The 12,451-nt window shown below is 46.2% G+C and overlaps 2 protein-coding genes across 3 annotated transcripts in view; one reads left to right on the top strand and one right to left on the bottom strand.

Moving 5' to 3' along the window:
* The first annotated feature begins 2,002 nt into the window (after positions 1-2,002).
* ptrh2 (peptidyl-tRNA hydrolase 2) lies at positions 2,003-3,497 on the top strand. Of its 2 annotated transcripts, none has more exons than XM_084474040.1 (2): positions 2,003-2,050; positions 2,783-3,497. In XM_084474040.1, exon 2 carries the CDS (start codon positions 2,793-2,795, stop codon positions 3,309-3,311), a length of 519 nt encoding a protein of 172 aa, XP_084330166.1. In that variant the 5' UTR covers positions 2,003-2,050; positions 2,783-2,792; the 3' UTR covers positions 3,312-3,497. The 2 variants fall into 2 exon arrangements, with proteins under 2 accessions (XP_084330166.1, XP_084330165.1); XM_084474039.1 differs by lacking the exon at positions 2,003-2,050 and adding an exon at positions 2,487-2,654.
* Positions 3,498-4,216: 719 nt separating this feature from the next.
* cltca (clathrin, heavy chain a (Hc)) overlaps positions 4,217-12,451 on the bottom strand; it is a 34,684-nt gene continuing 26,449 nt past the window's right edge. Inside the window, exons 21-30 of the mRNA XM_084474198.1 lie at positions 12,163-12,355; positions 11,896-12,053; positions 11,373-11,645; positions 10,567-10,884; positions 10,176-10,307; positions 9,965-10,075; positions 9,681-9,851; positions 8,945-9,166; positions 6,825-6,900; positions 4,217-5,666 (exon numbers count right to left, since the gene is read on the bottom strand). Coding sequence (XP_084330324.1) covers positions 5,533-5,666; positions 6,825-6,900; positions 8,945-9,166; positions 9,681-9,851; positions 9,965-10,075; positions 10,176-10,307; positions 10,567-10,884; positions 11,373-11,645; positions 11,896-12,053; positions 12,163-12,355 — 1,788 coding nt within the window. The 3' untranslated portion in view covers positions 4,217-5,532. The remainder of the gene's footprint in view (positions 5,667-6,824; positions 6,901-8,944; positions 9,167-9,680; positions 9,852-9,964; positions 10,076-10,175; positions 10,308-10,566; positions 10,885-11,372; positions 11,646-11,895; positions 12,054-12,162; positions 12,356-12,451) is intronic.

Genomic DNA, 12,451 nt, shown 5'->3' with positions numbered 1-12,451 from the left:
TTTATTCATGCAGCGAGGCATCGATTCACACAGAGAAATGTCATTTATTATGTTGCAAAAGTTTATGTTGGACAAATAAAACCTTAATTTCACATTAGCCCAGAGGTCTGAAGAGAGGATTCCTTTCTCTCTCGTTAATTTAGAACAATTCCCAGTCCCACAAGTACGTCAATGAATAACTGCTCATTTAGCCTAATTCATTGAGAAAATGTCTGCCAAACAGGCAACCATATGAAATACAGCCACTGGGAAAACAATCCTGTCTATTAAATCACAGTGAGTATCGTCCACTAAAATCAGCGCTAGTAAATACTTCAACTGCGCACTCCCTTTGAGCGGAACTATGGTGGATTGCGCAATTCACATCCTCCAAAACAACAGGCGTGCGTCAGACCTGTTGAATAACAGACTGACTAACTACTTAGTACTTACTCTGGAGTATAAAGTAAAGTAAAGCAACTCCGCGAGTTTACCTCTTCTTGTTTAGAAACATGATTTGAAATCAAAAATCGTATTGTATGCTACTCACCGCTTAGACGGGTGTCCAGTAGGCGAGCAGGGAGATTTCAATCAGAATGTCTTCCAGTCGGCAGAGTGCGGCCAGATGAAGTGTGCCATCCTTCACCACCACATCACCACTTTCCCCGTGCAGGGAGTGGTGGTGGGGTAGGGTGGTGTTGCGTAGGAGTGGGGGGAGAGTGAGGGGGTCAGCCTGACAGACGGACGTAGAGAGAGAGAGAGAGAGAGAGAGAGAGAGAGAGAGAGAGAGAGAGAGAGAGAGAGAGAGAGAAATAGTTCATCCTTTGCCTGATCGAACCTCCAGAGAAGCACTCTAATTAAAGGTCTATAAATATAAGTGGATCACTTTCGTGGACCATACTTCAAACGCTCGGCAGAACTCGGTGGGCTTCACACGGAAAGGGGAAACGCTGTCTCTCTCGGGAGACGAAGAGTTGCTTTAAGTTTGTTCCAAATATTGACAGAAACAGTACAGTCCGTCCAAAAATCCTCTTTTCTTTTCAGGTCAATGACAAGTGTGGAGGCAGAATGGGGTCGACTCCACGTTGAGGTTCAGGCAAGGTCGAGATAAAAGCATCGGAAGGGTTATTGAATACTGTGATATATAATTACCATTCTGGGTGAAAGAGCAGCCATCATCAGATCTCTGTCTTCGGCTTTACTGCGTGGCTCTCAAAACAAGTTCCTATGGCCACGCCCACCACAATGTTTACATCTACTAGGCCACACACCCCTTCTGAGGCCCAGAGAGCATAGGGTCATTTTGCGACCCTGCAGTTATTGAGTGTGGCATATTCTGTGACTGTACCCAACTCATGTACTGGAAGCTGTGTTGAAACTCTCACAATCTTTTTTTCATCACTTTTTGTTAAGGTAATAAACAGTGTTGAGATGGTTTAGGCTAGTTCATGTAGAAAGCCTCATAACCTGCATACATAAATACGTTATTTTACATCCAGCATTTTTCTCGCAAATTTTTCTAACTCATGCGATCCAAAGACTATGTCTAAAGGGAATGCACTGTATTTTAATGCGGCTAAATGTAAATTACACTGTCAGCAGCATAGACCATCAATCTATCTTACCTGTCGTTGGCATAACTAAATAAATGCCTTATAATGGATGTCATAACATTGCATTCGGCTAGTAATGTACGAAAAGATAAAGGTACGAATTGCATACATCGGTTACATTTCACATAACCTTCCTATTGGAAAGTAACAATGAAGGAAACAGACGCACATTTGGTTGTGGTCCTTCATATTTCAGACTGTACCATGCATCCATACATATATGCACAAAATTGTTGTTTTTGTGACTTATGTGTAGGCTGTGCTGCTGGACCACGAACACAACAAGCTTAACCAAAGTTTTGTGCAGTGGTTTGTCATTAGTTATGTATACCACTAGTCACACACGTGCGTGAGTGTGAGCCTGTTTGTGTGTGTGACTGTGACGTCATCAGTACACGACTGAAGTCCGACAGAAGAGGAAGCGAATCTGCCTCTTCGCGCGCCGGGCTAACTCGTGGGTATGTATATCAATATAACATACACACATTCATATTTAAAACCGCCGATGTAAGACATTTATCTGGAAAAAATATCAATGCGCATTGTAGCAAAGGGAAAGTATGTGGCAAAGTGATAATCTGAGAAGTGCTGTTTTAAATAATCTTATGGTGAAGACTTGAAATATACAAGTTGGCTCAACTTGCTCACATGTTTTCATTGCTTTCCCAAATGACTGGCACACACTATGAAAAGTGGCCTAGTATATAAATAATATAAGTTGGGCAGACAGATTACTGTCAATTTTTTCATTTTCTTTTGTGCAATCACGTCACCATGTTATCAGACTAGTCATGAATGCTGTTAATTTGACAAAGCAGGGAAAGACAAATACCAGACTTCAAACCTTCTTGAACGCTCTGAACGTCTTATTTCACAGGATAATTGTCAATGACAGCAGGCATAGTACGTCACTATCAGGTGACCTGGACACAGGAACAGCCATGGCATTCGGTGTTTGAAAGTAGTTACGTTAGCCCATTGTTTTAAAGCGCCCAGCCTTGACATGTCCAACGTAACTACGTCAAATGCACAACCCGATGTTCCTGGAAAAACCTGCACATGGTACTGCACAATATGCAATAACACTTATACAGTACATGTTAATGTGGTGGGTGTCTATTCTTCGGAACACCCTTTACCCTTCAACAGCAATCACTGACCTTCCCATGTTAAATCCTGTCACTCTGCAGGTACACCAAGATGATCGACTCGTTGTACAACCCTCTGGCTCTGGGCATCATGGCCGGCTTGGGCTGCGGTCTCTGCCTCGGCTGGCACCTCAGGTCCCGCTTCGGCCAGTCGTCCAAGAACCTGGCTTTGGCCGTGGCGAACGGCGCGAGCGAGGCCAGCGTGATGGGCGAGGGAGGGGAGTTCAAGATGATCCTGGTGGTGCGCAACGACCTGAAGATGGGAAAGGGGAAGGTGGCCGCCCAGTGCTCCCACGCCGCCGTGTCGGCCTACAAGCAGACTCTCCGGAGGAACCCGGAGCTTCTCAAACAGTGGGAGTACTGTGGCCAGCCCAAGGTGGTGGTGAAGGCCCCGGACGAGGACACCCTGATGGACCTGCTCAGGCACGCCAAGGAGGTGGGCCTGCCTGTGAGCATCATCCAGGACGCGGGAAGGACTCAGATTGCGCCGGGGTCACGCACCGTTCTGGGGGTCGGACCGGGGCCGGCTGACCTGGTGGATAAGGTCACCGGGCACCTGAAACTGTTCTAGGATGCATCGAGGTTTCGGATCTGTACTGTAATGTAATTATGACTTAAATGTGACCAATTTCATGCATTTTTCAGTAAAGATCGGAAGTGAAAAAGTTGTCTGTTTACATTTATATTGCAAATGTATTGACATGCATCTGAAGGATGAAGCTGTCTACCAAATAAAGGCCTACCCAATAGACCCGGAGCCGATGCCATATTGTATGAATTTGGTCACCCATCATGAAACCAAATACATCTGGCACAGAACAGCTTGAAACTGATTTGCCTGGTATTACCATTACAGTTGATCCAATGTTTACTTTTATTCAGGACATTAAAATTGCACTGCTGGACTGGCTCCAACAGAGGGGGCCAACATGCCCTGAATGTTAGCGAAGTGATTTTGGTCCTTAAAATCATTTCTCACATTTATGCACTGCCGTTTTTCTTAACCTTTGTCGTGTTCGTGTCGTCAATCATAAATATTGTTTTACATTTTGTCTCAAAGCCTTATATCCTCCACACTAGGCATTTGAACATATACAATTGCTGATCACTACTTCCATTGAATTTTGAGTGGTTTAGTCAACTTTGTAAAATCTGGTGTTCCCGGTCAAAAATGACCGCCATAGGAAATGAATGGGTGACCCTAGATTGTGTTCATCCATCAGATAGTACACGACCACAAATCCACCATCACCACCGCACACACACACACAATTTCTGTGTCTATTCTTTGTATATTCACTGCAGTTATTCATGTAAACCAGTAGTCTGAGACATTGTTTACAGCTTAAAGGGGAGTTAAATAAAATTTGGTAATAATTCTTTTGGCCAGGCCTGTCAAATTTGACCGGGAGCACCAAAGTAAGGGCGGAGAAATGAACACGACACAAAGGTTGAACAAAACATACAAGACTAGTATTTTCTTGACAAACAAGCTTTTATTTTTTTAAGTGGATAAGAAAACTGCCGTTTCATTCATTATCTTTATTTTGCACAATCAACTATCTTTAAGTGCACACTTCAATCTAAAGTAATTTAAGAATATAAGGTCGAAGGGGGAGGTTAATGATCAGTTGTCTGCAGAATGTGTAAGCCTTTGATAGAAACTCTAAATCACCCCAGTCTTATGATATTATTTCTTAATTAGATCTAAGTGGGAACAGTGGACAGATTAACCTGGTAGGGACCACACTGGGGGTCATAATTCTCTTCTGTACACTCAGGAACAGTGACCTAAAACACCACAATATCCAGCATACAAACCGCAGCACAGAAAGAATAACAAGCAGGAGAGGACAGGGGTTAGTCAAATACACACAGGTGGTGGGGACGAGGCCAAATACACAAGTCATCCTCAGAAACCCCTCCTCGAATGGAATGGTCCCACATTAAGAGCACATATGTAAAGCACAATGGAATAGGGCATTAGTCGGCACACACTGCGACAGTAACTCACAGGAGATCCTGCAGGGCCTTGATGGGACGTATGCCGCCCTAAACAATAAGAGCGTCGTGGGGGGGGAAATTAAGTATGCATGTTAAAATAATCTCTTGGAGGTGGGAGGGGTATTTTCTTTGAAAAATGACCCGCCCTCTCCCTCAACGGTTACTGGCATGACGTAGTGTTTGTGGTTTTGTGGCCTGGGGAAGCGGCAGTTTCATGTTCAAATATAGAGGAACATAGTAGCATTTGTATTTTTTTTTTCTTTTGTTTTTCTTTCTTCTGAATATACAATAATTAAATGCATTTTTTTTTTTAAAGACGGACAGAACAAGCTTCTCACACACATCAAAATGAAGAGATTCTACATTAATTTCTTCTCGGTACAGAGTGCAAATCAGATGCTTCACAACAGACCTTTTATGTAGCCGAGAAGAGGACTTGCTCTTCCAACAGTTTGCCCCACCCCCCATTGTACATAAACCCGTTTCCCATTCAAATAAAATAGACCCCAAATTTATTTTTCGTTTTGTTACCATAAATGTGAAAAATTAAATCGGAATGTGAAAAAAATAATCCATGTGATTCGAGCCATTTTTTCTTAACAGGAATAAAATGGAGTCCTTCATGACAGTTATAGAGGAAGAAGTAAAAAAAAAAAAAAAAAAAAAAAACTAAAATAAAATAACTGCTTGTGGCCGTCAGTCCCGTTGCAGGACCGACGGACAATATTGGGCTGGTAAAAGGACTGAGGGGACAAGTGGGCCGGGGTCTCCGGCCCGGACAGGGGTCTTTACATGCCGTAGCCGAAGCCGGGCTGGGCAGGTGGCGGTGCGTAGCCTGCCGGCGCCTGGTAGCCGTAGCCGTAGGCGGGCTGGGCCGCTACCGGCACGGTGGGGCCTGCCGTCAGCATCAACTGGGGAGTGCCTGGAGCGCACAGAGAAACAACACACATCCACTGATTCAACGTCCTTTAACACAACACACATCCACTGATTCAACGTCCTTTAACACAACACACGTCCACTGATTCAACCTCCTTTAACACGAGACACATCCACTGATTCAACCTCCTTTAACACGAGACACATCCACTGATTCAACCTCCTTTAACACGAGACACATCCACTGATTTAACCTTCTTTAACACGAGACACATCCACTGATTTAACCTCCTTTAACACGAGACACATCCACTGATTCAACGTCCTTTAACACGAGACACATCCACTGATTTAACCTCCTTTAACACGAGACACATCCACTGATTTAACCTTCTTTAACACGAGACACATCCACTGATTTAACCTCCTTTAACACGAGACACATCCACTGATTCAACGTCCTTTAACACGAGACACATCCACTGATTTAACCTCCTTTAACACGAGACACATCCACTGATTTAACCTCCTTTAACACGAGACACATCCACTGATTCAACGTCCTTTAACACGAGACACATCCACTGATTCAACGTCCTTTAACACGAGACACATCCACTGATTCAACCTCCTTTAACACGAGACACATCCACTGATTCAACGTCCTTTAACACGAGACACATCCACTGATTCAACCTCCTTTAACACGAGTTACATCCACTGATTCAACCTCCTTTTAACACAACACACATCCACTGATTCAACCTCCTTTAACACGAGTTACATCCACTGATTCAACCTCCTTTTAACACAACACACATCCACTGATTCAACCTCCTTTAACACGAGTTACATCCACTGATTCAACCTCCTTTTAACACAACACACATCCACTGATTCAATGTCCTTTTAACACACATCCATTGATTCAATGTCTTAACATCCATTGATTTGACAGCACGACATTTAAACCATAGTGGAGTGATGATGCTATACACTAAAGATTAAAACGAACAGTCCTAAAGGTCAAAATAGAGATATGTTTGAGACTATAAGATTAAGGGGGAAGGAAAAAAAATAAAAAAAATCATATCCTCAATATAATTAGCCTGAATGCAATGCATCCAAATGTTTATTCTTAGATTTTGGGTTTTGGGTTGAAATAGCAAAAAGCCCTAGAGGTGAAACCTGGTTTATTTACCATAGACGATAGGCTGCGTCTCCGTTGCCTGTTCCTCCTCTTTCCTCATGGACTCTGAGGTTTCCAACTTATCCACCTGCAAGAAACACAGGAAAAAGATTTATTTGAAGTTTCAAATTTGTAAATCTAGGATAATATTTAGGGGGACCGAGGCAGCAACAATTCAACAAAGCCCAAATTTAACTAGATACTCTGAAACCATCAAGTTAACTGTTTGTTAAGTTAAGTCTGTATTTTAATGCCAATGATGCAGACTAGTCTACTGGGAGTTGTATTGTACCTTTTAGTGGGGTCAGGCAATGCAGAAAAACTATTAATAGCAAAAACAGCAACAAAGGAAATTATGAGTTTCCGATTTAGCATGAGCCTATAAACAAACCTTAGTGCAGACACATTTTTTAAAAGATACGATCAAGATGTGCAAAATATGTGCGAAATATGTCCCTGCTTTTCTTGTGATTTCAAGAATACATTTTGAAACATCAACCACAAAACCCTGCCATAAATCTAGTACTCATTCCCTTTTCACAACATTCACAAGCTGTTCGTACATGCTGGTTGTGTGACACAGCTCCCTGTGTTGTGCGCAACACAATGCTGGTGCACGATTGTGGGTGTGCATGTGCGCACGTGCAGCCCAAGGTTGTCATGGCAGCAGCTGCTTTGAAGTGAAGCGCCGCCATTAAAATGCAAGGCAGCAACAAACAACGTGTGTGGGTGCCACTGGGTGGTGCTGCTCACTAAGGGGCCGTTATTCAACCACACATGCTTCTCCGCATCCTTTCAACTGTCAATCAAAGACTCCCAGTGTCTTCTGATCCCGGGACACTGGGCTAGAGGGGGGGAGACGTCAGAGGGATTGTCAGCATTTCATGAGTGCTCGATGATATGGATTAACCCCTTTCTTGATACACTTAAATAAAATAATCGATGAAAGCTTGTTTTGCAGTAGGGGGAGACAAGAGCATGCCCTCTTTCATAGTCTCCCTGTATGTCACCTTCTTGTCGAACGGGGTTGTTACTAATCTCTGGATTCCATTCGGTAGACCTCTAAAGAATAAGTCCCGCCTCCGAGGCTCCGGTTCCCTCGGTCAAATGTCTATGAAAAAGTGTGTAGTTCAAAACGTGACGCAGCTTTTACTTCTCCGCCACCTACAGAGTTTGTTATGTACGATCATTCATAAACCCCACGTTATTTCCCATAGACATTTGACCGAGGGAACCAGAGCCGCGGAGGCGGGACTTATTCTTCAGAGGTCTATTGAGTATAACAGATTCTACCACACTACCACTCTGAAAGTAAACGTGAGTGTGCACCGTGCGTGACAGCGCTAAACCCATGCACACTCAAAGGCTGAAGTCTGCCAGGCTCAAATAAAAAAAACACACCCACAATCCAAGTCCACAAAATGACAAATAAAATTAACCAATCACAACCTTTGCCTTTTCCTCAATTGCATCAACCTGGAAGAGAAGAGGCGGCAGCTTAGAAAATAACATGTCGTCAACTATCGACAGCCAGACACGAGACGCGATTTGAGGAACCTGGCACCACACGTTGTGCTGCACGGGCAACTTCCTCTGGTGACTCTGCAGCTGTACTGGCCTTTTGAGCAGTCTTGCATTTTGAATACTACTACTACTACTACGCCGCAGACAGATAGTGCTCTTGTCAGGAAGGGCTGCCAAGAGACGGTCTTGCTCTGACAATTTATTAAAAGGCACCCCAGCTTTAGATTTCAGGTTGTTCCCCTCACAGCATGGCACTTTAATTTAAAAAAAAAACTTAATAGGTTCACTTTTCTTAATTATGTTGGCCGTTTATCACACATCTGCTCTCCTGGCCATTCTAAATAGGAGAACGCCCCCATTTCCTCTACGGGATTTTCCCCTTTGCCACTGGGGCTTCAGAGAGTTTCCTTGCACACAATAGAACAAGGAAATACTTTGAGTGTTAGGCAATCGGATTACAGGGATGGTATAAAAAAAAAACCGCTGTGGGCGTGAAGCCCTTTACACAGGCTGTAACTCGACGAAGACGCTCAGGTCTATGCAACTCGGCCGTGGTTTCAGGACGGTGGTTGGGCGGTGTGGTGGTGCGGGGGCAGCGGTGGACCCACCTTGCTGAGGTACTCCCTCATGACCTGGATGAAGTAGGGCATGGAGAAGTCCATGATGTTGTGGCGCCAGGCCGTCTCCAGCACCACGTCGGGCCGCAGCAGGTCGTAGCAGGTGAAGAGGCAGGCGGCGAAGCACTCCTTCTTGTCCTCCTGCAGGAACCAGGCCAGCAGCTCCTCCGCCAGCTCCGTATCCTTGGACTCGGACGCGTACAGCATGGCGTCCTGGGGGCCGTGGGGACAACGGGGATGAGGGCTCGCGGTCGCTTGTGCACAGCGGAGGATCACGGTGCTCCGTGCTTCACGGGGTTGTATTGTAGTAGAGTATGAAAATAACAGCGTCTACAGGAATGCCTGCGTCCTTTATGTCCATGTTAATTAGTGTTCGAGTAGTTTAGGTTTAGGAAGTTTAGGTTTGTCTGAGGTTGAATCGACTATTCACCATTTACTATTGTTCAACATCTGCATACAATACAGAATACTAGATAAAACAACACTATTTATAAGTGTAATGTGTAATGTAATGTATATATACACACACAGAATACGGATGCAACACTAGCACATAAAAACTGTAGTATAGTATTCCAAAAATGTGGACGACGGTAGACATCTACAACTATAAACTTCCTATAATCGCTCTAGTATTGCAATGACGTCCGTATCAAAACACAGACAGCACCCAGGTCCTCATACACATCCCTCACAGAGCCCCAGTGCAGCGGGACGGGCGGGGCACCTTATAGAGCTTGTCCTTCTTGCAGAGCTCCACACTCTGCTTCCAGCGGTTGTTGCCTTTGAAGAGGTAGGCGGCGATTCTCCTGAACTCGATCAGCTCGTGCTTCTCCAGCCGCTGGGCCAGCGAGATGTTGTCAAAGTTGTCGTAGGCGTCTATCGATGTCCTCACGGCCTGGGAGCGGAGAGGAGGACGGGGATGTTGACATGGACAGGAGGTGGAACATCGATGGAACGTGACCGTTTGAATGGAAGAAGGGACGGATGGGAAATGATCGAGGGGCTCACCTGATAGTCCTCCTCTGTGATGAAGAGGTTGTTAAGTGCTTCGTTGACCGACTTGTTGTTGTGGTTCTGTACGGAACGCAGGTAGGCCTTGACCAGGGGCAGCTGCTTCACCTGGGAGAATAAACACATTCAACATTCGTTCATCTTGATTCATTGGCAACAGGTGGGTTGACTCAAAAATAGAAATAAAAACAACGTTATGTTTGTGTACCTTGGAGAAGTAGTTGACAGCGCGAGAGTGGTCCAGTCTGGGTGAGAGCACGATGAGCAGGTCGTTCAGTAACAAGGGCTTGAACTCCAGGTAGAACTGGGTGGCTTTGTAGTACAGCTCCACGTTAGCCACCTGGACACAAGAGGGAAGACAAGACGCTTCTGGTCAACACTGGTGCTCTCTGCCAATTAACTAGCCTCACGGACTGATCCTATGTGCAGAGATAGCCAATGCAATATAGTTGAATGAAATTCAAAACACAACAGTCTATATACATGTCGCAGCCACTTCCGTGGTTTTAATATCTGTCGAGTTTTAACTATAGAGTCAGGCTGTCACGTTGTACAGAAGGATAAAGCATCCATCTCCAGGGTGCTACGCGAGGCCGTACCTTGGTGATGATGTCTTTGAACTGGCCCTCCTTCCAGGCGTCCGTGGGGTGGCTCATCATGGTGATGATGGCGTTGTCAAACTCCTCGTACTTGTCGTACAGGAAGACCAGCTCGGCCCACAGGTGCGCCTGCTCGGCCGCCCGCAGCACCTTGGGGATGTTGACGCGGGACCAGAAGAGCTCCAGGTGCTCCCGCATCTTCTGGGGCTTGAACTTGGAGTAGAGGATGGCCAGCTCCGTGAACATGCCCATGTGGGCGCGCTCCAGGCCCAGCGCCGCCTCCAGCATGGTGATCAGCTCCTCGAAGTAGCCGCGGTCCTGGGGGCGGGGGAGTCGGAGGTGGAGGGGAGGGGAGGGTGGGAGGCGGAGGGGGAGGGGAGGGTGGGGGGCGGAGGCGGGAATGGTCGATTGTTAATTACTTTTCCGTTGCACAGCAGTAGGTTCCGACAGTATGTTCCGTACAAGAGCACTTGGACTTTAACTATGCATGCATTACTCCGATGTACAGGTCTTTCTAAAAAGATTACATTACATTGACGAGCGCTTAACTCATCAGAATCACACATGCCCCTGAAATGATCAACAATCAATAATCAACAGACCCTTATTACACTGGTTAACCAATAAATGGAACCGTGCAGGTACATGCACATGATGCAAAGTAAATGGCCTTCGGTAAGCGAGTAGAGTAAGTAGCAGGCTGTGCAGGGAAATGTTTGTGTTGCTCTGCGACACAGATTAAATAAACAGACAAATAAACCCTAACCCCATTCATCACTGCATCCATCGTATGCACGCCCTCTTACCTGGTAGTAGTTGATGAGCTCCTCCAGCTCGTCGGCGTGCACCACGATGTGGAGGCCGCACATCTGGGCCAGCCGGAACTCCTCCCCGTCCACGCAGGCGAAGCACACCTCCTTCCAGGTGCGGGTGCTGTTGGCCTTGCGGGCCCCGTCCACGGCGGCCTGGTACTCGCCCAGGTGCACCAGCGTGGAGGCCAGCCGGCCGAAGTTGGACACGTTGTTGTAGAGCAGCTTGGCCGCGTCGTACATCTTCTCGTCGTAGCAGCGGTCGCCCACCTGAAGAGAAGAGGGATTATAGTCTACTTTTGACCAGAGAGAGGGACAGAATTCAGATGTCGTTGTTGGGAAGGGTTTGGGCATCTGATGCCCACGTTTAGGCCGTGGTCATTGTGGAAATAGATCCCAGGACCTTTCGGCTGGGAGTCAATCCTTCACACTATCCTGTCCCATGGGTTTGGTGAGCAGGCTGCCAAGGTAAGACAACTGGAGAGAAATCAAGTGTGATGCGGAGGTGCGTTCTGGAGACCTGCTGGATGTGGGCGTTGTTGGGTCCGTTGATGAACTCCTCCAGCTCTGCCAGGCGGTTGGTCTTGGCCAGGGCGAAGATAAGCTCTGTCTCGACGTACGACTCGCGGGCCTTCTTGCGCGCCATCTGGAGGAACTTCACCAGGTCCTCCCAGTTGCCTAGAAACCGGCACCCAGGGCCACAGTATTAGGGGACGCTGTATGGAATATTGACTACCTGTCAATCATCTCTAACGTTATATGTTCACGTGTCAACGGGGGTCCCCACCGCTCTGATCTGCGGCCTGGACCACCTCCATGTAGGCGGAGGGGTCGTCAGCCTTGATGTAGGAGTCAATGGCCTCTTTGACCAGCTCCTTCTGCAGCTGGGCCTTGGCCAGCTGGCTCCACACTGCCGGTTCATTGCAGCGCTCCGCAAACTCATAGGCCCGGTCCAGGTTCCCGATATGCTCGATGAGCACCTGCAGAAAACCCGGGTTATAATAATAAGTACAACCAATTTTATTTCTAAAAGTCTTCCAGAATCGAATGCAATAATCATGAATAAAATAAATTAA

Source organism: Micromesistius poutassou (genome assembly GCF_964030765.1).
Source record: "Micromesistius poutassou genome assembly, chromosome: 10".
In the NCBI taxonomy this organism is placed as follows: domain Eukaryota; kingdom Metazoa; phylum Chordata; class Actinopteri; order Gadiformes; family Gadidae; genus Micromesistius; species Micromesistius poutassou.
The sequence above is the reverse complement of the archived record's forward strand: the minus strand, read 5'-3'. Positions and strand labels throughout refer to the sequence as shown.

Coding starts and splice junctions, on each gene's coding strand:
- ptrh2 (XM_084474039.1), top strand. CDS start 2,596: ATGTCCAACGTAACTACGTCAAATGCACAACCCGATGTTCCTGGAAAA. Junction 2,655..2,782: donor CCTGGAAAAACCTGCACATG/GTACTGCACAAT, acceptor GTCACTCTGCAG/GTACACCAAGATGATCGACT.